This window comes from Hemitrygon akajei, chromosome 12 (genome assembly GCF_048418815.1).
Source record: "Hemitrygon akajei chromosome 12, sHemAka1.3, whole genome shotgun sequence".
In the NCBI taxonomy this organism is placed as follows: domain Eukaryota; kingdom Metazoa; phylum Chordata; class Chondrichthyes; order Myliobatiformes; family Dasyatidae; genus Hemitrygon; species Hemitrygon akajei.
Window position 1 is genome coordinate 107804506 of NC_133135.1, and position 24447 is coordinate 107828952.

General features: G+C 42.5%; 1 protein-coding gene across 2 annotated transcripts in view; it reads left to right on the plus strand.

The window, feature by feature from the left end:
- Window positions 1-24447, plus strand: part of LOC140737361 (cytochrome P450 2C19-like) — a 69057-nt gene that overhangs the window by 17901 nt on the left and 26709 nt on the right. For both annotated transcript variants that reach the window (XM_073063819.1, XM_073063818.1), the window contains exons 5-8: window positions 542-718; window positions 2372-2513; window positions 12531-12718; window positions 15200-15341. In XM_073063819.1, the coding sequence (XP_072919920.1) occupies window positions 542-718; window positions 2372-2513; window positions 12531-12718; window positions 15200-15341 (649 nt within the window). The remainder of the gene's footprint in view (window positions 1-541; window positions 719-2371; window positions 2514-12530; window positions 12719-15199; window positions 15342-24447) is intronic.

The window sequence follows — 24447 nt, forward strand, 5'->3', positions numbered from 1 at the left end:
AGAGATGATTTCTTCCCTGTAGGTCACTTTGTTATTGTTTGAGATAGAGCCAATCAATGTAGTGTCATCGGCAAATTTAATTAGCAGATTGGAGCTGTGGGTGGTGATACAGTCATGGGTATACAGGAAGTATATTGGACTCTGTATTTCACATTTCTGGTCACTTCATGTTTTTTTGTTGCTATTTTCAGTGGCTTTGATCAGGGAGGCTTGCAGGCAACGAATGACGCAGTGCTAGATTGAACTGAGCTGAACTGAATATGCCTGCACTCTGCAGATTTTGTGTTTTATATTCTGTGCTTTATATTTTGTTGGTATTTGTGAAATTTTTTGCATGTGGGGGTGAGTTTTGATGTTTTTCTTTGAAAACTTTTCATGGTCTGCTTTCTTTGTGGCTGTCTGTGGGGAAAAAGAACCTTAGGGTAGAATACTGCATACATACTTCGATAATAAATATCCTCTGAACTTTGAACTTTTTCAACTGAGCATTAGGTATCCAATACAGCACCATGTCAGTGAAAATGGTGTGTTTGTTTCGCAGTTGTACAACACTTTCCCGAGGATCATGGATTTCCTGCCTGGACCTCACCAAAAGATCTTCCAAAATATCACACACTTGAGAAGTTTTCTGGCCAAAACTATTCAAAGTCACAAAGAGACTGTCCAGAAAGACTCCCCCAGGGATTACATCGACTGTTTCCTCACGAAGATGGATGAGGTAATGGCAGCAAGTTTCTTCTCACATTCACTCATTTCCCACTGTCCTATCAAATATACTGAAGATAGTAACTTTTCTCTTCTTATTTTATTTTAGAGACATGGCGCAGAACAGGCCCTTCTGGCCCAGAGAGCTGCACCAACCAGCAGCCCGTCTATTTATTCAATTTAGTTACTTTCTGCCCATTACACCGATAGTGCTTAGGGCAGCAATGAAGGTCCTCCATCTCTGTCTGTCCTTGGCCATCTTCTCTATTGTGCCCCAGATGTGGTTAAGGGTCCTCATTTCTGCATCTACAGTACAGCAACAAATTGTCTTTCCTCTGCCCTTCACGGGTGCAATGAAGTGCCGTCTTGATGATGGCGTTGTCAAATCTTCTCTTCATGTGCCCAGCCCATTTCCAACAATCATGGTGATTGTGGCCATGTCCTCTTGGTGACACTGAAGGAGTAGGGTGTGGTTGGAGATCTTTCTTGGCCAGAAAATATGAAGGATCTTCCAGAAGATCATGGTGTGGAATGACGAGGTCACTCTCTCTCAAACACCAACATTCTGACCCGCACAACACAGCTCTGGTACAACTTCACCTTGGTGTGGACACTGTACTTTGTTGATCCCCATATGTTGCTGAACTGTAACCTAATCAGAGAATGATTTTCAATGACCAATTGACCTTTGGGCTGTTGGGGAAAACCAGAGCACCTGGAGGAAACCCACATGGTCATGGGGAGAACGTACAAACTCCTCGCAGGCAGCACTGGAATTGAACTCCGAACTTTGGAACGTCCTAAGCTGTAATAACATCACAGTAACCACTACGTTACCATGGCATCTGATTTTTCTTAATTGGTAAATTAGATCAGAGTTGAAAAACACAGGAACAGACCCCTCAGCCCACTACATCTATGTTGACCATCGTGCCTGTCTATACTAATCCCATTTACCTGCATTAATTCCATATCCCTCTTTGTTTGGCTCTGTTAATTTTGCAGAGAGGTCATCTTTATTAATTTATTTATTGATTGATTGAAAAGAGTAGGCACCACTCAACAATCCAACAAATTTAATCCTAGCCCAATCAGGGGACAATTTACAATGACCAATGAACCCCCTAATCTTTAGGATGAAGGAAGAAACCTTAGCAACCAGTGTTTCCAACACGGTCACAGGGAAAACATCCAAACTTCTTCCAGGCAGTGGCTGGAATTGAACCTGGGTCACTTGTCTCTAAAGCATTACACTACTGTGCCACCCAAACAAAGGTTATCTTTTTCAATGAAAACTATACAATTGTTAGAAATCTAAACTAAGGAATGAAAATGCCTTGAGTTCTCAGTGCCTTTAGAAAAAGAATCTGGCATTTTGTCTCAACAGTCCTTTGACATGGATAAATTAATAAATTAAAAAAATATAAGTGCCAGGAAGACATGAACTGAATTAAAGTTGAAAATTGTCTGAAGGCTGTTAAAATGTACTCCTTCCCCTCCCTTCCCCCCTCTTCCTTTTCAGCCTTGATGAAGGATCTCAGGTTGAAACGATGTCAACTGCTCATTAACCCCCATAGAGTGTGTGTGTGTGTGTGTTGTTCACAATTTCCAGCATCTGCATAATCCCTTCTGTTTAAAACGTGGATTTTTGATTGTTTTGGGTCAGGACAAAGATGACCTTAACTCCGAATTTTTTCATAAAAACTTGCTGGTGACAACGCAGAACTTATTTCTGGCTGGAACCGAAACAAGCAGTACAACACTGCGCTGGGCTCTTCAAATCCTGGCAAAGTATCCGGAAATTCAAGGTAAGCTTTAATTCAATTAAAATCAATTCAAGTTTAATTAACACCCAACCATACATGAATACTCATGAATACAGCCAAATGAAACAGCATTACTCCAGGGTCAAAGTACAAAACACAGTACCAATGGTCACACACAGCACAAAGCACTCACAAGATAGCAAGCACAAATGGTATCATAATCACACAATAAAAGAATCAAAAACTCACTCCATCAATCTCCAGTTGATTTCAATGGAGCCCATCTCCTGTGAGCAAACACGGTGGGGGGAGCCGACTCCAGCCTGGACACCGCACCACACCGCCCCTGGAGGAGTGCACTGGTCCCAAAGCAACCACCCCCGTCCCCAGGTGAAACTGCAGCTTGAGACCCTGTCCTCACATATAAAAGACAACAAGCTCATATAGAATATCAGTAAAAATACAACCAAACAAACTATAGCCTAGACCTTCAGTCCATTGAAATCTTCAGCTGATCATAAAAGAGTTTGCATTCAATTCAAAATCAGATTCAGGTTTAATATCACCAGCATATGTTGTGAAATCTGTTAACTTTGCAGTAGCAGTACAATGCAATACATAATAATAGAAAAAACTGTGAATTACATATTAAATAGATAAATTAAATAAGTAGTGCAAAAAAGTAGTGAGGTCGTGTTCATGAGTTCAGTGTCCATTTGGAAATCAGATGGCAGAGGGGAAGAAGCTGTTCCTGAATCATTGAGTGTGTGCCTTTAGGCTCCTGTACCTCCTCTCTGATGGTAGCAATGAGAAAAGGGCATGTCCTGGGTCATAGGGGTCCTTAATGATGGATGCCACCTTTCTAAGGCACTGATGTTTGAAGATATCTTAGATACTACGGAGGCTAGTGCCCATGATGAAGCTGACTGAGTTTGCAGTGCCCACACCCCGTACCAGATGGCAATACAGCCAGTTAGAATGGTCTCCATGGTACATCTGTAGAAATTGCGAGGTGTGTATCAATTACACAACAATGACAAAATCAAAGTTCAAAGTAGATTTTATTATCACCATATACAGAATCACAATTAGAATCAGGTTTATTATCACCAGCATGTGACATGAAATTTGTTAACTTAGCAGCAGCAGCTCAATGCAATACAGAATCTAGCAGAGAAAAAAATTAATAAATCAAAATAATAATAATAAACAAGTAAATCAACTACAGTCTACGTATATTGAATAGATTTTAAACGAAGCCCTGAGATTCATTTTTTTGCGTGCATCTCAGCAAATTGATTGAATAGGACCTATAACAGGATCAATGAAAGATCAACCAGAGTGCAGAAGGTAACAAACTGTGGAAAAGCAGTTATAAATAAATAATGAGAACATGAGATGATCAGATAAAGAGACCTTAAAACAGGATCATTGGTTGTGGGAAAATCTCAATGAATGGGCAAGTGTGAGCAGTTATGCCCTTTTGTTCAAGAACCTGATGGTTGAGGGGTAGTAACTGTGCCTGAACCTGGTGGTGCAAGTCCTGAGGCTCTTGTAGCTTCTACCTGATGGGAGTAGTGAGAAGAGAGCATGACCTGGGTGGTGGTCTCTGATGATGGATGCTGCTTTTATATGACAGTGTTCCATTAGAAAAAAAACATAGAACATAGAAAAAAACACAGAAAAACTACAGCACAATACAGGCCCTTCAACCCACAAACATGCTCTGACAAACATGTACTTACTTTACAAAATTACCTAGTCTCTTAAAAGACCCTCTCATACCCACCTCCACCACCATCGCCAGCAACTCATTCCAAGCACTCACCACTCTCCGCGTTTAAAACAAAAACTTACCCATGACATCTCCTCTGTACCTACTTCCAAGCACCTTAAAATTCTGCCCTCTCATGATACCTTTTCCAGCCCTGGGAAAAAGCCTCTGACTATCTACACGATCAATGCTCTCATCATCTTATGCACCCCTATCAGGTCACCTCTCATCCTCTGTCACTCCAAGGAGAAAAGGCCAAGTTCCTTAAACCTGTTCTGGTAAGGCATGCTCCCCAATCCAGGCAACATCCTTGTAAATCTCTTCTGCACCCTTTCTATAGTTTCCTTCTTCTTCTTCTTCCTTGAGTTTTTACGGCAGTTGGCATCCACACTGTTGCATTACTGCCATCTTCAGGATTTACTGTCCCTCATTGTCCATTTACTTGACTACCTAAAGTCATTTTTCCAGTCCCGTCGTCCTTAAAAAAACTAAACAACTATTTCCTCTCCTGATCACTCTCCCCACATTCCTATAAATCTGTAACACTGTTCTCTATCAGTCCTATTTTGTGTAATTGTTGTCTTTCCTGTGCAAATTTTCTGCATGAAATAAGGATATGCTCTACTGTTTCAGTCTCCTGACATAGATTGCAAAAACCTGTCGGATGTTTATTTATGATGGCCAGAGTACCATTAAGGTTGCTGTGCCCAATTCTCAGTCTACTTATAATTACTTGCTCCTTCCACTTTACTCCCCTACTCCTTCCCATATCTACTCTGTTCTGAATTGAATGTAAATGTCTTCCTTTTATGGCTCTATCCCAATGCTGCTGCCACTGTTGATTTATCCTTCTCCACACTATGCTCTTCCCCTCTGATTTTGATAGTTTAATATTGACCTCTATAGATCCGTTTCTATAGTTTCCACATTCTTCATGTAGTGAGGTGACCAGAACTCCAAGTGGGGGGTCTGACCAGGGTCTTATATAGCTGTAACATTATCTCTCGGCTCTTAAACTCAATCCCACGATTGATGAAGGCCAATGCACTGTATGCCATCTTAACCACAGAGTCAAGCTGAGCAGCCACTTTGAGTGTCCTATGGACTCGGACCCCAAGGTCCCTCTGATCCTCCACACTGCCAAGAGTCTTACCATTAATACTATATTCTGCCATCATATTTGACCTACTAAAATGAACCACCTCACACTTATCTGGATGAACTCCATCTGCCACTTCTCAGCCCAGTTTTACATCCTACAAATGTCCCGCTGTAAACTCTGACAACCCTCCACATTATTCACAACACCCCCAATCTTTGTGTCATCAGCAAATTTACTAACCCATTCCTCCACTTCCTCATCCAGGTCATTTATAAAAATCACAAACAGTAGAGGTCCCAGAACAGATCCCTGAGGCACACCACTGGTCACCAACTTCCATGCAGAATATGTCCTACTAACAACCACTCTTTGTCTTCTGTGAGCAAGCCAATTCTGGATCCACCAAGCAAGGTCCCCTGGATCCCATGCCTCCTTACTTTCTCAATAAGCCTTACATGGGGTACCTGATAAAATGCCCTGCTGAAATCCACATACACTACATCTACTGCTCTACCTTCATCAGTGTGTTTAGTCACATCCTCAAAAAATTCAATCAGGCTCCTAAGGCATGACCTGCCTTTGACAAAGCCATACTGACTGTTCCTAATCATACTGCGCCTCTTCAAATGTTCATAAATCCTGCCTCTCAGGATCTTCTCCATCAGCTTACCAACTACTGAAGTAAGACTCAGTTGTCTATAATTTCCTGGGCTATCTCTACTCCCTTTCCTGAATAAAGGAACAACATCTGCAACCGTCCAATCCTCCAGAATCTCCCTTGTCCCCATTGATGATGCAAAGATCATTTCCAAAGTCTCAGCAATCCCTTCCCATGCCTCCCACAGTAACCTGGGGTACATCTCGTCCAGTCCTGGAGACTTATCCAACTTGATGCTTTCGAAAAGCTCCAGCACATCCTCTTTCTTAATGTCTATATGCTCAAAATCTTCAATCTGCTGTAAGTCATCCTTACAATCTCCAAGATCCTTTTCTGTAGTGAATACCGAAGCAAAGTATTCATTAAGTACCTCAGCTATCTCCTCCCGTTCCATACACACTTTTCCACTGTCACACTTGATTGGTCCTATTCTCTCACATCTTATCCTCTTGCTGCTCACATACTTGTAGAATGCCTTGGGGTTTTTTAAAATCCAGCTTGCCAAGGCCATCTCACGGCCCCTTATGGCTCTCCTAATCTCATTCTTAAACTCTTTCCTGCTAGCCTTATAATCTTCTGGATCACTATCATTACCTAGTTTTTTGAACCTCTTGTAAGCTTTTCTTTTCTTCTTGACTAGATTTTCAACAGCCTTTGTACACCATTGTTCCTGTACCCTACCATTTTTCTGTCTTATTGGAACGTACCTATGCAGAACTCCACGCAAATATCCCCTGAATATTTGCCACATTTCTGAGAATGTATTTCCCCTTACTCCAAATTAAACACTTTCCTAACTTGTCTGTTCCTATCCCTCTCCAATGCTGTGGTAAAGGAGATAGAATTGTGATCACTATCTCCAAAATGCTCTCCCACTGAGAGACCTGACACCTGACCAGATTAATTTCCCAATACCAGATCAAGTACAGCCTCTCTTCTTGTAGGCCTATCTACATAGTGTGTCAGGAAACCTTCCTGAGCATACCTAACAAACTCCACCCCATCTAAACCCCTTGCTCTAGGAAGTTAACAATCAATATTTGGGAAATTAAAATTTCCTACCATGACAACTCTTATTATTACACCTTTCCAGAATTTGTCTCCCTATCTGCTCCTTGATGTCCCTGTTATGATCGGGTCATCTATAAAAACACCCAGTAGAGTTATTGACCCCTTCCTGTTTCTAACTTCTACCCACAGAGACTCAGTAGACAATCCCTCCATGACTTCTTCCTTTTCTGCAGCCATGATACTATCTCTGATCAGCAGTACCAAGCCCCCACCTCTTCTGCCTCCCGCCCTGTCCTTTCTGAAACACCTAAAGCCTGACACTCTAACCATTCCTACCCCTGACCCATCCAAGTCTCTGTAACGTCCTCAACATCAAATCTCTAAGTACTGATCCACGCTCTAAGCTCATCTATTTTGTTCATAATGTTTCTTGCATTAAAATAGACTCATCTCAAACCATTGGTCTGAGCGTATCCCTTCTCTATCACCTGCCTAACCTCCCGCTCATGCTGTCTCCAAGTTTTCTATATTTGTGAGCCAACAGCCCCTTCCTCTGTCTCTTCAGTTCGGTTCCCACCCCCAAAATATTTTCCAGTTTTTTGTTATATGTATGAGTAAATCTAAAAATGTAAGTATAGTAATCACTCAAGACGAATATGATGTTCTCTCGCGGAGTTATTTCCTTAATGGATAATGCCTGTGGGTGAATTTGTTTAACATGGAGAGAATGATGCATGAGCAGCCACAACTCAGTCCTTGTCAGATCGGGGTCAATGTCCAGTGGCATGGAATACAAGATGACTCAGGACCCTTCACTGCTGAAGCCCTGCTCCGCATTCACAGCCAATATGATGTGTCATCATCTTCCACCAGCTCCACTGTTGAGGTCTTGGTTGGATCACTCTTTGTCTGGAACCTCCCCCTTGATCTTTCTGCCATGAGTGACCCTACTAGGAGGTAAAATCCAGACGCAATCGCTCTTGGGATCTCAGGCACTCATGAGCCATCAAAACATGCAGAGAAATGCATCACGTTCGTCAAAACAAATCAGTGGGAATTATGCTAGGGGCAGTCTGCAAGTGTCACCACACTTCTAATATGGACCTCATTGAAACCTGTTGAATGTGGAAAGGCCTCGATAGAGTGGCTGTAGAGAGGAGTTTTCCTATGGTGGGAGAGTCTAAAACCAGAGGCCACAGGCTCAGAATAGAGGGACATCCTTTTAGAATTAGAATCAGATTTAGTATCACTGGAATATGTTGTGGAATTTGTTAACTTTATGGCAGCAGTACTATGAAATACATGATAAATAAATATAAAAACAAAACTGAGTTACTTTAAGTTATATGTATGGCATCCGTTAGTCTCGCTAGACCATGGATCTGTGCCTGGAAAGTCTTCTCCAGGGCGCAGGCCTGGGCAAGGTTGTATGGAAAACTGGCTATTGCCCATGCAGCAAGTCTCCCCTCTGCATGCCACCGATGTTGTTCAAGGGAAGGGCAAGGGCTGATACAGCTTGGCACCCGTGTCATCGCAGGAGTTGCCAGAACGAGGTTGAAGACAACATCAGACTGCCTTAGGGACTCCAGCTCCGGATTTGTCCTCAGGGTTTACTCCCGAAGCCTTTCCCATGAGTGGGTATGGCCGCAAGGCAGCGGAGGTTTGAAATCAGAGTTTTCCCTCTCTCAGACGGACTGCCTTCCCAGGTTGACGAGCTCCATTTACCCGTCAAAGTTATATATATGTCTATGAAATAGTTAAGTTAAAGTAAGTAGTGCAAAATAACTGAAATTAAAAAGTAGTGAGGTAGTGTTCATGGGGAAGAAGCTGTTCCTGAATTGTTGAGATGAGGAAGAATTTTTTTAGCCTGTGAGTGGTGAATCTGTGGAATTTGTTGCCATAGGTGGCTGTGGAGGTGAAGTCATTGGGCAGAATTTGATATATTCTTGATTGGTCAGGAATTAAAGGAATATTGAGGAGACTGGGGCTGAGAGTGAAAATGGATCAGCCATAATGAAATGGCCAAATCGCTTAATTCTGCTCCTATATTTGATGATTTCTTAGGGCTTTCTGGTGCCAACATGCCCACAATTTACGAACCCTTACTAATCTGTACCATATGTCTTTGGAATGTAGGAGGGAATCAGAGGATTTGGTGGAAGCCTAGGGGGTCACAGGGAAGAATGTACAAACTCCTTACTAACAGCGGTGGGAATCAAACTCTGATCAGTGTTCACTGGTGTTGTAAGACGCGACGGTGCTAACAGCTTCATACCATGCTGCCTGTGTATGCAAGGGTGCAATGAAAACCGTACCTGCAGCAGTATCACAGGCACACATCATATAAGCTGAATGCTGAAGAAGAAACATAAATGAGACAGAATTTTTACAAGAAAGATCACAATTAGGACAAAACCATGAGGTTCCTTTCAGTGACAAGTGATCAAATACTCAACTCCCAGTTTCCCAGAATGTTTCTGTTATTCATTAGGAATCTCAGGACCAAAATAATAAATACCTCTAACAATACTTAGACCTCAGACAAATTTAAGAACTTTTACTCAGCTCCGCGATGAACTGAGGCTGTGCAATTGATTTCCTTATTTATATTTAGAACCATAGAACACTACAGCACAGTACAGGCTCTTCAGCCCCCATGTTGTGCCGACCCATATAATCCTTTAAAAAAAAGTATTAAACCCACACTACCCCATAACCCTCCAATTTTCTTTCATCCGTGTGCCTGTCCAAGAGGCTCTTAAATACCCCTAATGTTTTAGCCTCCACCACCATCCCTGGCAAGTCATTCCAGGCACTCACAACCCTCTGTGTAAAACACTTACCCCTGATGTCTCCCCTAAACTTCCCTCCCTTAATTTTGTACATATGCCCTCTGGTGTTTGCTATTGGTGCCCTGGGAAATGGGTACTGACTATCCACCCTATCTATGCCTCTCATAATCTTGTAGACCTTTATCAAGTCCCCTCTCATTCTTCTATGCTCCAAAGAGAAAAGTCCCAGCTCTGCTAACCTTGCTTCATACGACTTGTTCTCCAAACCAGGCAATATCCTGGTAAATCTCCTCTGCACCCTCTCCATAGCTTCCACATCCTTCCTACAATGAGGTCACCAGAATTGATCACAATACTCTTAAGTGTGGTCTCACCAGAGATTTGTAGATTTCTTTCTATACAATCATGTATTGGATTGTACTGCTGCTGCTAAGTTAACAAAATTTCACAACAGATGCGGGTGATAAAAAACCTGACTCTGATTCTGGTGTACTCCAGCTGCAGTGATCTCTGGCTTCGTGTCTTTTGTAAACCTTCAGCTCTGAATGTTATTTGCTTACTTTTATTGTTTGCATGATTTGTCCCTCTCCCCTCCTCCGTCACCTTCCCCCTCTCTACCCCATCTCTCTCATCTCTCCCACTCCCTCCTCTCTCCCCATTCCTCCTTCCCCCTCTCCATCCCTTCCTTCTTCCCCTTCCCTCCCTCCCACACTCCTCCCCCCCACTCTCCCTTGTTCCCTCCCCACCACCCTCTCCCTCCCTCCCCACTACTCCCTCCCCTCCTCCCCACCACTCCCTCCCACTGTCCTTCCCCAGACTCCCTCCTTCCCTGCACTCTCCCTGCCCCCTCGCTACACTCACTCCTTCTCTGCACTCTTTCCCTCCCTCACTCCCCACTCTCCCTCTTTCCTTCCCCATACTCTCTCCCGCCCCACTCTCTTCACCTCCCTCCCACCCCACATTCTCCCTCCTTACCCTCCCTCTCTCTCCATCCCCACTCTCTCTCTCCCCCTCTCAGTCCCCATAATTTCTCTTTCCCTCCATTCCCACACTCTGTCTCTCTCCATCCCTGCGTGCTCTCTCTCTTTCCCTCCATCCCCGCACACTCTCTGTTTCTTTCCCTCCATCCCCGTGCTCTCTCTTTCCATCCATCCCCACACTCTCTCTCTCCCCTCCCTCCCTGCGCTCCCCCCACGCCCCCACCCTTAGCTCTCCCCCTCCATCCATCCCCATGTTCTCCCCACTGAGATAAAGCTACCTGAGTGAACAGCTACAGAATCTAGGCCTCCGTACCTTCAACTGCAACCAAAACACCACAACCTGTGTGGATCGGAAATAACATCTCCACCTCACTGACAATTAACACTGCCGCACCACAGTGATAGGGGCTTAGCCCACTGCTCTACTCTCTCTACACCCATGACTATGTAGCTAGAGACAGCTCAAACACCATCTATAAATTTTGCTGATGATATATAACCATTGTTGGCAGAATCTCAGATGGTGATGAGAGGGTGCAATGGAGAGAGATAATACCAGCTAATCGAGTGGTGGTGTACTGAACATCAGTAAGACCAAACAGCTGACTGTGGACTTCATAAAGGGTAAGACAAGGGTACACAAATCTATTTTCAGAGCTGTTGGAAGTGAAAGGAGTGAGCAATTTCAACTTCCTTCAATAACTCTGAGGACCTAATATGATGCAGATATAAAGAAGACAAGACAGTGGCTATATTTCATGAGCAGATTTGGTATGTCACCAAAGGCACTCACAAATTTCTACAATGTACTATGGAAAGCATTCTGACTGACTGCATCACCATCCTGTATGGGCTGGGGGGCTACTGAGCATACATAGTTTATTTAGAGATACAACAGGGTAACAGGCCATTCTGGTACAACTAATCCACACTACTGTTACGCCCATGTGACCAATTATTCTTCTACCCCGTATGACTTTGGGATGTGGGAGAAACCAGAGCACCCAGAGGAAACCCACACTGTCACAACCATTGGTCATTGGTAGACATTTTTTGAGGGTTCTGAGTTTTTTCTTGTATTCTCTGTGTTTTATTAATTATGATTATCTGTACTAATGCACTTCAGGGTTTTTATGTGTTATTGTTAGATCTTCCCCAATTTACAGTTAAGTTGCAATTGTCCTTGGATACTTCCAATTAATCCTTCAAGACTTTGCAGGTGTCCAGTTAGGTATCTTGGATTTTTGTCTCTTATTAGAATAGTTACTGGTTAACCCAGTAATTAGTCTGGTGTTTTATCAGCTGGGCACAGATTCATTTGTGCACTGGAATGTATTTAAAGGGGTACTGCTATCCTCTTGAGCCTCTGTTGTCTTGATCCCTGCCTAGTGGAGTTCTGGCCGAGTTATCACGAGTTATCCAAAACCTTGTAAGTTCAACTGATTTGTTTATTAATAAAATTCCTAGTTTTACTTAACCCTTCCGGTTGTCTGTGTGATCCTGCGCTTGCCTGTGAAGATACAGCGTGAGACACATGGACTTGCGGAGCACATACAAACCCCTTACAGACATTTGCAGAGTCTCAAATTGTCTCTCTCGTAATCCTAAATTTTCACTAATGAGCAGGTGTACCTAATAAAGTGACCACTGAGAGTAAATTCAGACGATATTGACTAATATGACGAGTTGGGAAATGTTGGTAAATGAAATGCGTGAAACAAAATCTTATCTTCCTCTCCCAGAGAAGATTCATAATGAGATTGATGATGTGATTGGTTCTAATCGAAGACCTGCAACTGAGGATCGAGTGAAGATGCCGTACACTGACGCGGTGATCCACGAGGTCCAGCGATACATCGACATCGCTCCCATGAGCCTTCCACACATGGCAACAAGTGATGTGAACTTCCGAGGATATTTGATACCCAAGGTCAGAGTCAAGATCAATATAATGAATGTTTTATTTGTATTATTTGGAATAACATCAAACCAAAGTTAAATACTCACATGTCAGCTATTCTGTACTTCAGAAAGTACAGTGTTCTTAAATTGCTTGTTGCTGAGGAGGAATGGTGGTCCTCCATCCTGTCCGATGATGACAGGAGACCTGAGTGGGAGAGTTTGTAAAGTGGACAAGCTGTTACACTGGGGCAGTTCCTCTCTATCAACCTCAAAAGTCCGGCTCCAGTGATATGAATGAACAGCACAAACTGGGGTCTTCCTTGGTTGCAGTGGATGACCATGACATCTTCTGTGGCTCATCATGTCTTCGTTCTTCAGCACAGTATCACCTTCCTGGGTGTTGGATCTCACTGTAGATCTGATCTGCCCAGTCCACTGGAGCTGACTTCACATACTAAGACAGGTCTGTCTCTCTCACTGGGATATAAGGTGGCTGGCTACCCTTGCCAGCTTTAGCCAGCTTGTTAAAGTGGTGTACCGGGGTGTGGCTGCTGTCACATGAGGGCAGTTACTTGAAGACAAAGCAGAGAGCAGAGTGGGGGCCAAAGGTGAATGAGCTACCCCGGAATGGACATGGAAAATTCCATCACTGGAGCTGCTACCCCTCCCTGGACATCCCATACACTCCAGGAGGTGGAATAATCACCAGTAGATCGGGGTACATAGTAAATTGTAGGGCTTTAAAGTTTTAGTATATAATGCACTAAAAGAGCACAAGAAATTGGAGCAGAGTCAGGCCATTTATTATTCCTCTCAGCTATATTCTTCTGCCTTCCCCCTGTAATCGTTGACACCTTGATTAATCAACAACCTGTTGACCTCCACTTTAAATATACCCAATGACTTGGCCTCCACAGCCACCTGTGGCGATGAATTACACAGATTCCCCACCCTCTGGTGAAGGAAATTCCTCCTCATCTCTGTTCTAAAGGGACATCCTTGTATTCTGAGACTGTGCCCTCTAGCCCTAATCCTCTCCATGTCCACTCTATCTAGGCTAGGGGTTCCCAACGGTTTTAATGCCATGGACTTCCACCATTAACCAAGGGGTCCGTAGACCCAAGGTGGGAACCCATGATCTAAGTCTTTCAATATTCAATAGGTTTCAATGAATTCCCCTCTTATTTCTTCTTCATCTCTGTTCTAAAGTGATGACCTTGTATTCTGATGCCATGCTCTCAGGTCTTCTTCTGCCGGCCTCTTAAAGTTAAACGAATCTCTCCCAAAAGACAATTGGCAAGCCTGTTTTTTTTTAACTACAGTCCTAAATTGTGGAATTCAATACTTGAAACTATAGTGATGTAGACTCAGTTGACATTTTTAAATGCCAGCTCAAAACCTATTTATTTAACCTTGCTTTTAACTAACATCGTTTTGTCTTTTATTTTTATATTTAATTTTATTTGCATGTTGAAAGGCACTGACAGAGTGGATGTAGAGAGGATGTTCCCTATCGTGGGGGAGTCTAGGACCAGAGGACACAGCCTCAGTCAGAATAGAGGATGTCTATTTTCAATGGAGATGAGAAGGACTTTCTTCAGCCAGAGTCATAAATCTGTGGAATTAGTTGGTACAGGCAGCTGTGGAGGCCAAGTCATTGGGTATATTTAAGGCAGAGGTAGATAGGTTCTTGATTGGTCAGGGCATGAAGGGATAATGGGAAGGAAGCCGGATATTTGGGCTAAGAGGGAAAATGGATCAGCCATGATGAAATGGCAGAGCAGACTCAATGGGCCAAATCGCCTAATTCTGCTCCAATATATTATGGTCTCCACTTTAACTCATTGTAAAGCACTCTGAGCTACATCACCTGTATGAAATGTGCTCTATAAATAATAATATAATAATACAGGATAAACACACACAACTTACTTCATGGATTTAGCCATTCTTAACACACATAACATACAGAAAAACACAGAATTAAAAGAGGAAATTGAAGACAATGGAACATGAACAGAGTACACATTGTCCCAATAGTAATATCTACAGCTGGTATCATCCCAGTCACTACACAATAGCATTAAACAATTAGACCTACACAGCAATATTCATTTTAATTTCCAGAAAGCCACAATACTAAACACCACTTGAATAGTCCAAAAGCTCTTAGCAATGGAGAAATATGTGCTTGTCTATGCCTGTGTGCCATGCGTTACCAGCTTGAACTGAGAAAAAATATTTTAAAGCAATAATAATAATAATAAAATACTGTATTAATATTATAACAATAATACCATTATGACTGATCCAACAAGATCAGGATTCAGACCACAAATGTATTACATTCTGTGCTCTGAGGATCAATAACACATCAGCCACTGCGGTACATCGTTCCTGGATGTATAACATTATCAGTTATTCTTTTAATGTGTTGAGATACTTTCTGTTTTGTACAACTGACATAATTTTTGATCATAACCATGTCTGAACTTGCTTCTGTGTTTAGGGCATGCATGTGATCCCTGTTCTTTCGTCTGTTCTGAAAGGCAACAGCCTCTGGGAGTCACCAGAATCATTTAATGCAAGCCATTTCCTTGATGAAAATGGATGTTTCAAAAAGAATGAAAACTTCATGGCATTCTCAACAGGTATACATACACACTTATTTATTTTATTGACTTTTCTCTCTGCCCACCTGCAAGAGAACTACAACTTTGTAGCATTTGGAGGCTTGCATGCCTCAATGAACCAAAGATCTATATTGGAAGGAGTATGGGCTTTATCCTTTGGTTCTTGGTAGGGTCACCCATGCCAAACAGGTCAAAGGGTAGAGGCCAGACTAACTGGACAAATGAATGGCGGAGCAGACTTGTTGGGCCAATTAGCCTAATTCTGCTCCTAGGTCTTCAGGTGTTTTGGTCTAAAATGGAAATAGCAATGAAGAATCCTTTTACATCTGAGTGCATTGGTATTCCTGAGTCTTCACCAGGGACTTGCATGACAGCAGTGAACACTCAGGCACTAACACAATGAAGGAAGCCCCGAACACCATCAGAGGTGGACGACCTTCACTGTGATCCTAAACACCAATGGCGTAACGGGCTGCTGCTGCTCTCCGCCCAATAAAACAGACTTGCTGCTTTCTGTAGACCTTCCTAAACTGAGGTGTTGACTCTGGGCACATTACCCCAACTGGAGTCAGACAGAACCAAACATCGAAGTGTGCATGAGGAGATTCCTTTATACTGAAGCAGGAGTAGATTGTTCACTTCAGCACACACGAAAATCACACAGCGAGGATTACCCAGTGTTGTGACTGTGAATGAAGTACTGGAGAGACACTGAAGTTGGTGGATATAGAAGTCTTTACTCTTCAAAGTACATTGCAGTTTGATACCCTGAAGATGAATGGTAACACAATACAGTTTCAGTGGTTACAATGATATTGTTTACTTCAATACTTTGGGTTGACAATGCTTCAATTAGGATGGAATGGCAGTGTAGAGGTTAGCACAATAATTTCCAGTACCAGTGGCTCGGATTTAGTTCCCACTGCTGTCTGTAAGGAGTTTGTATATTCTCCCCATGATGGCATGAGTTCCCTCCAGTTGGTCTGGTTTCGTCCCACAGTCCAAAGACGTACTGTTTAGTCAGTTAATTGGACATTGTAAATGGTCCCATGATTCGGCTGCGATTAAATTGGGGGATGCTGGGCAGAGTGGCTTGAAGTCCCAACAGGGCCTATTCTGTGTGGTATCTCAATGAATGAATCAATCAATAAATAAATAATTTTTAAACACCTAAATCTTCAAACCAACACTCTTGACACCATAGATTTAATATTAATCTTCAATGTCCCTCAGTTGCATTCATGCATATAAAAGCATCTCAAGTCAACGGGGTGCTTTCTGGATTAAAATCAACCCCAGTCTACAGCTCCTAGAAAACCATTGTTCAGAGCTGCATTTCAAATTCAATCTACAATTCACATTCAGATCTAAAGACTGGATGCTGTTGAAATTAACATTTTCTATATTTCATATCTCTAGAATACACCCAGCACATTAAGATTGCTGAGCTTTCCAATTTAAGAAACATCACATAAATATGTTTGTAGTTTCTCAAAGGTGTATTTCATGATGAATTCAAGTTCAAAGTAAATCTTATCATTAAAATGTATATATATCACCATCTATAACCCTGAGAGGCACAGGCTATAAATCTATAGAATAATAACTATACAGAATCAATGAAAGACTACCTAACATGGATGTTCAACTAGAATGCAGAAAACAACAAGCTTTGCAAATACAAAAATAATTAAATTTAATAATAATAAATAATTAAGTAATAAATATTGAGAGCTTGAGATGAACGGCCATTGAAAGTCAGTCCATTGGTTGTGGGAACATTTCAATGACGGGGCAAGTGAAGTTATACCCTTTGGTTCAAGAGCCTAATGGTTGAGGGGTAATAACTGTTCCTGAATCTTATGGTATGAGCCCTGAGGCTCTTGTATCTTCTTCCTGATGGCAGCAGCAAGAAAAGAGGGTGGTGGGGGTCTATGATTATAGAACTAGAACACAAGGGCAGAATATATTGTTTATTGATTGCTGCTAGTAGCTGGTCATCTAGGTTATTGATTCGGAATTTGAGTTTGGATCCAACCATGAGAGCAGCAGAATTTAAATTTTAGTAATTCAGTAAGGTGGAATTTTAAGAGTTAGTTCAATTATACCACCAATGAATTGATTAAAAAATGAACTGGTTGCTGAATTTGGGCGCCACAGTAGCGTAGCATTTTGCACAACACCATTACAGACTGGGTGTTCTAAGGTTCAGAGTTCCGTTCTGGTGCCATTTTGTAAGGAGTCTCTGTACATTTGTCATGGATTATTGATTACCTGACTGGCAGACCACAGTACGTGCGCTTGCAACACTGTGTGTCAGACAGAGTGGTCAGCAGCACTGGGGCTCCATAGCGGACTGTACTGTCTCCCTTTCTCTTCACCATCTACACCTCGGACTTCAGCTACAACACAGAGTCTTGCTATCTTTAGAAGTTTTCTGATGACTCTGCCATAGTTGGATGCATCCGCTAGGGAGATGAGGCTGAGTACAGGGCGACAGTGGGAAACTTTGTCACATGGTGTGAGCAGAATCATCTGCAGCTTAATGAGAAAAAGACTTAAGGAGCTGGTGGTGGATCTGAGGAGGGCTGAGGCACCAGTGACTCCTGTTTTCATCCAAGGGGTCAGTGTGGACATGGTGGAGGATTACAAATACCTAGGGATACGAATGGACAATAAACTGGACTGGTCAAAGAACACTGAGGCTGTCTACAAGAAGGGTCAGAGCCATCTCTATTTCCTGAGGAGACTGAGGTCCTTTAACATCTGCTGGACGATGCTGAGGATGTACTACGAGGCTGTGGTGGCCAGTGCTATCATGTGCTATCATGTTTTATCATGTTTGATGTTTGCTGGGACAGCAGGCTGAGGGTAGCAGACACCAACAGAATCAACAAACTTATTCGTAAGGCCAGTGATGTTGTGGAGGCGGAACTGGACTCTCTGACGGTGGTGTCTGAAAAGAGGATGCTGTCCAAGTTGCATGCCATCTTGGACAATGACTCCCATCCACTCCATAATATACTGGTTAGGCACAGGAGTACATTCAACTAGAGACTCATTCCACCGAGATGTAACACTGAGCGTCATAGGAAGTCATTCCTACCTGTGGCCATCAAACTTTACAACTCCTCCCTCGGAGTGTCAGACACCCTGTGCCAATAGGCTGGTCCTGGACTTATTTCCACTTGGCATGATTAACTTATTATTTAATCATTTATGGTTTTATATTGCTATATTTCTTCACTATTCTTGGTTGGTGTGGCTGTAATGAAACCCAATTTCCCTCGGGATCAATAAAGTCTGTCTGTCTGACATCCTCCCAGTGGAATGCACGAGTTTTCCCCTGGTGCTCTGGTTTCCTCTCATTGTCCAAAGTTATACCAGGTAGGTTAATTGGTAATTGTAAATATTCCTGTAATTGGGGTAAGGTAAATGTCCTTTTTAGTGTGACAAAAGTAATCTTGGTGTGGCTTCAATGTAATACTGACACAGCTAGTAAGCTACTTAGTTCCAGGGCAATCAAAAATAAGCTATGTATGTATTTAAAAAATAGGCTTAACCTGGGCACAACATATCGATGCAGCTCATAAGAAGGCTATATTTCATTAGGAGTTTAAGGAAGTTTCTTCTGGTACCAAAAATATTCTCAAATTTCTACAGTTTCTACTGTGGAGAGCATTCTAACTGGCTGCATCACCATCTGGTATGGGAGGTTGCTACTGTACAGGATCAGGATCGATGTAAGCTGCTGAGAGTTGTAAACTCAGTCAGCTTCATCATGCTCACTAGCTTCCATATTATCCAGGATATCTTCAAGGAGCAATGCCTCAGAAAGGTGGTGTCCATCATTAAGGTCCCCACCACCCTGGTCATTCCTTCTTTTTATTGCTACCATTAGGAAGGAGGTACAGAAGCCTGAAGGTACACCTTCATTGATTCAAGAATAGCTTCTTCACCTTGACCAGCTGATTTCTCCCAAGAACACTACAGTTTTCAAATTTATTATTTTTTACTACTTAACAATTTTTATAATGAATACTTATTTCTCTATTATTATTTATTGCATTGTACTGCTGCCACAAAGAAAACAAATTTCACAACATAAACCAATGACATTAAACCTAATTCTTATTCTGAAGAAACAAAATGCCAAAGGAATTCCTCCAGTGTTTATTTCTTAGTCCAAATTTGAGCAACTTGCATCTCTTACATCAATAAAAAGTCAATTGGGAAGAGTGATTAGAATATCAAAGTTTTACATTGAGTTTGTAAAGAATAATAGAAAATAAGTCATAGAGAGCTTAAGGTAAAGGAACCCATAGGAGTCTGTGATCATAATTGGACGGATAGCCTAGCAGAAAAGACAGTGGAACAGCAATGTCATGTATTCTTGGGAATAATGCACAAGGTGCAAAATCAGTTCATCCCCCAGAGAAGGAAGGATTCAAAGGGGGGGAAAGGGGCCACAGTGGTTGACAAAGGAAGTCAGAGATTGCATAGCATTAAAAAAAAGGAAGTATGACAGAGCTAAGGTGAGTGGGAGGACAGATGATTGGGAAGTTTTTAAGGAACAACAGAACTTAACTAAAAAGACAATACGGGGAGAAAAAATGAGGTACGAACGCAAGCTAGCCAGGAATATAAAGGAAGATAGCAAAAGCTTTTTTAGGTATGTGAAGAGAAAGAAGATAGTTAAGAACAATGTTGGGCCCTTGAAGAATGAATTGGGTGAAATTGTTATGGGAAACAGAGAAATGGCATAAGAATTTAATGAGTACTTTAGATCTGCTTTCACTAAGGAAGACACAAGCAATCTCCCAGATGTATGGATGGGCCAAGGACATAGGGTAACAGAGGAAATGAAACAGATTGACATTAGAAAGGAAACGGTGATGAGAAGACTGATGGGACTGAAGGCTGACAAATCCCCAGGTCCAGATGGTCTGCATCCTAGGGTACTAAAGGAGGTGGCCCTGGAAATTGCGGATGCATTGGTAATCATTTTCCAATGTTCCTTAGATTCAGGATCAGTTCCTGAGGGTTGGAGAATGGCTAATGTTATCCCACTTTTTAAGGAAGGAGGGAGGGAGAAAACAGAGAACTATCGATCTGTCAGCCTGACATCAGTGGTGGGGAAGATGCTAGAGTCCATTATTAAGGATGAAATAGTGGCATATCTAGATAGCAGTGATAGGATTGGGCCGAGCCAGCATGGATTTACCAACTAATCTGTTGGAGTTTTTCGAGGATGTAACCAGGAAGTTAGACGGGGGAGATCCAGTGGATGTAGTGTACCTCGATTTTCAGAAGGCATTTGATAAGGTCCCACATAGGAGATTGGTGGGTAAAATCAAAGCTCAGGGCATCAGGGGGAAGACATTGACATGGATAGAAAACTGGTTGGCAGATAGAAAGCAAAGGGTAGCGGTGAATGGCTGTTTCTCGGAATGGCAGGTGGTGACTAGTGGGGTGCCACAGGGCTCGGTATTGGGACCACAGCTGTTTACAATTTACGTCAATGATTTGTCTATTGTCTATAATATGATCAAATTCACCCTGCCATTTGAGGAGATGCTTAAGTCCGATGTACCTGTATTACAGTGGAGGAAAAGGAATTACAGAGGCATGAGAGAGAGGTGGCCAAAATTGACTTGTAAAGAACACTGGCAGGGATGACAGCAGAGCTGCAGTGGCTGGAATTTCTGGAAGCAATTCAGAAGGTGTAGGATATGTGCATCCCAAAGAGGAAGAAGTATTCTAATGGCAGGATGACAGAATAGATTCTTGACTAGTCAGGGCATGAAGGGATACAGGAAGCAGACCTAGATGTGACTCAAGTAGCAGCAGTACTCTCAATGGATATGATTAAATATTCGTTTCAGACTGATACAGCTAAAAAGCACAACTGCTTCCAAAGTCAGTACAGTCAACAAAGATGTCTTAATGTGCTTAAAAGAACTATCGCTGCTTAAAACCAATGGAAACAGTACCGATTGTGGTTGGAAGTGCCCACAGAGGAAGTGCTGGTGTAGATCAGGGTTACAAATGCATTTAAGGAAACAGGGTTTTGAACTCCTTATACCAACTATCTTGTTGGTGGACATGCAGTCTCTGGTGAATAAAATCGATGATTTCAGAGCCAGTGTGCTGAATCAGAGGGACATTAGAACTGCGTGTGTCCTTTGTTTCTGAAAATCTTGAGTAACCCCTTCCATACAGGATGCAGCGATTCAGATTGATGGGTTTACTATACACCATCAGGATAGATCCATACTGGCTCTCAAAAGCAGAGGTGGAGGAGTATGCTTCATGATCAACTCTTCTTGGTGCACAAGTATATCAGTGCTGTCCCAATGTTGCTCACCAGACCTAGAATACTGGAATATCTAGCAGTAAAGTGTTGTCCTTTTCACCTACCAGGGGAGTTCTCTGGGGTCATTTTCATAGCAGTTTACATTCCACCTCAGGCCAATGTCAAGCAGGCTTTAGATGATCTGAGTAATGGGATCAACATGCACAAAACACCATCGTTTTGGGAGATTTTAACCAGGCCAGTCTGAAAAAAATCACTAAGCAACTACCATCAAGAGATCATTTGCAATACCAGAGGAAACAACACACTGGACCATTGCTACACCACCATCAAGAATGCCTACCGTGCTATTCCACACCCTCACTTCAGAAAGTCTGATCACCTGGCTGTACTTCTACTCCCTGAGTATAGGCAGAGACTGAAGACTGTAACACCAGCAGTGAGGACCAAAAAGGTACGAACAAGGGAAGCACAGAAGTGCCTACACCACTGCTTTGAATTGGTGGACTGGACTGTATTCAGGGATTCATCTTCGATCCTGGATGAGTATGCTGCAGTTGTTACCAACTTCATTAAAACCTGTGTGGATGAGTGTGTGCCCACAAAGACTTGCTGTAGATTCCCAAACCAAAAGCCATGGATGAACGAAGAGATGCATCGTCTGTTGAAGGATAGATCTGTGGCATTCAAGTCTGGCAACCCAGACCTGTACTAGAAAACCAGGTATGATTTGCAGAGGGCTATTTCAGGGGCAAAGAGACAATTTCAAACAAGGTTGGAGGCAACTTCGGATGCACGGCAATCCTGGCAGGGTCTGCAAGACATTACTTCCTAAAAAGTGAAACCCAATAGCATAAATGGCAGCGATGCTTCACTGCCAGATGAGCTCAGTGTCTTCTATGCATGCTTTGAAAGGGAGAACACAACTACAGCTGTGAAGATCCCTGCTGCACCTGATTACCCTGTGATCTCCATCTCAGAGGCCGATATGAGGCTGTCTTTAAAGAGAGCGAACCCTCACAAAGTGGAAGGTCCCGATGGAGTACCTGGTGAGGCTCTGAAACGCTGTCCCAATCAACTAGCGGGTGTATTCAAGGACAGTTTGAACCTCTCACTGCTATGGGCAGAAGTCCCCACTTGCTTCAAAAAGGCAACAATTATACCAGTGTCTAAGAAGAATAATGTGGGCTGCCTTAATGACTGTCACCCGTTAGCACTCTCATCGACAGTGATGAAATGCTTTGAGAGGTTGGTTATCAATAGACTGAGCTCCTGCTTCAGCAAGGACCTGAACCCATTGCAATTCGCCTATTGCCACAATAGGTCAACTGCAGACACAATCTCAATGGCTCTCCACACGGCTTCAGACCACCTGGACAGCACAAACGCCTACATCAGGATGCTGTTCTCATTTAATACAATCGTTCCCACAGTCCTGATTGAGAAGCTGCAGAACCTGGGCCTTTGTACCTCCCTCTGTAATTGGATCCTCAACTTCCTAACCGAAGACCACAGTCTGTGTGGATTACTAATAACATATCCTCTTCGCTGACGATCAACACTGGTGTACCTCAGGGGTGTGTGCTTATACCACTGCTGTACTCTCTGTATACACATGGCTGTGTGGCTAGGCGTACCTCACGTACCATCCACAAATTTGCTGATGATACAACCATTGTTGGTAGAATCTCAGGTGGTGACGAGAGGGAGTACAGGAGCGAGATACGCCAACTAGTGGAGTGGTGCTGCAGCAACAACCTGGCACTCAACGTCAGTAAGATGAAAGAGCTGATTGTGGACTTCAGGAAGGGTAAGACGAAGGAACACATACCAATCCTCATAGAGGGGTCAGAAGTGGAGAGAATGAGCAGTTTCAAGTTCCCTGGTGTCAATATCTCTGAGGATCTAACCTGGCCCCAAAATATCAATGTAGTTATAAAGAAGGCAAGACAGCATCTATACTTTATTAGGAGTTTGAAAAATTTTGGCGCGTCAACAAATACACTCAAAACTTCTATATTTGTACTGTAGAGAGCATTTTGACAGGCTGATTCACTATCTGGTATGGAGGGGATACTGCACAGGACCGAAAAAAGCTGCAGAAGGTTGTAAATCTTGTCGGCTCCATCTTAGGTACTAGCCTACAAAGTACCCAGGATATCTTTAGGGAGCAGTGTCTCAGAAAGGCAGCGTTCATTATTAAGGACCTACAGCACCCAGTGCATGCCCTTTTCTCACTGTTACCATCAGGTAGGAGGTACAGAAGCCTGAAGGCACACACTCAGCGATTCAGGAACAGCTTCTTCCACTCTGCCAACCAATTTGTAAATGGACATTGAATCTTTGGACACAAGCACACACTTTTAAAAAAATATACCGTATTTCTGTTTTTGCCTGTTTTCTTACATCTATTCAATATATGTAATTGATTTACTTCCTTATTTATTTATTATCTCTCTCTCTCTGCTAGATTCTGTATTGCATTGAACTGCTGCTGCTAAGTTAACAAATTTCACGTCACATGCAGGTGATAATAAACCTGTTTCTGATTGGGGATAAGTGGGAAAATGATGAAATGGCAGTAAATACTTGATGGACCAAATAGCCCAATTCTGCTCTTATATCTTATGGTCTAACTCAGAATTTTTAAAACTGTATTCATCAGCTAATTATGTCACGGGTATATTTATTATCTATCTCTAATCAAAATGAACCAAAGGAACAGGAAAATAGTCTCCATTTTTATTGAAGTATATTTTAAGTAATTAAGTGCAGATTGCTGTAAACAACCTTTACAGATTTTTTCTT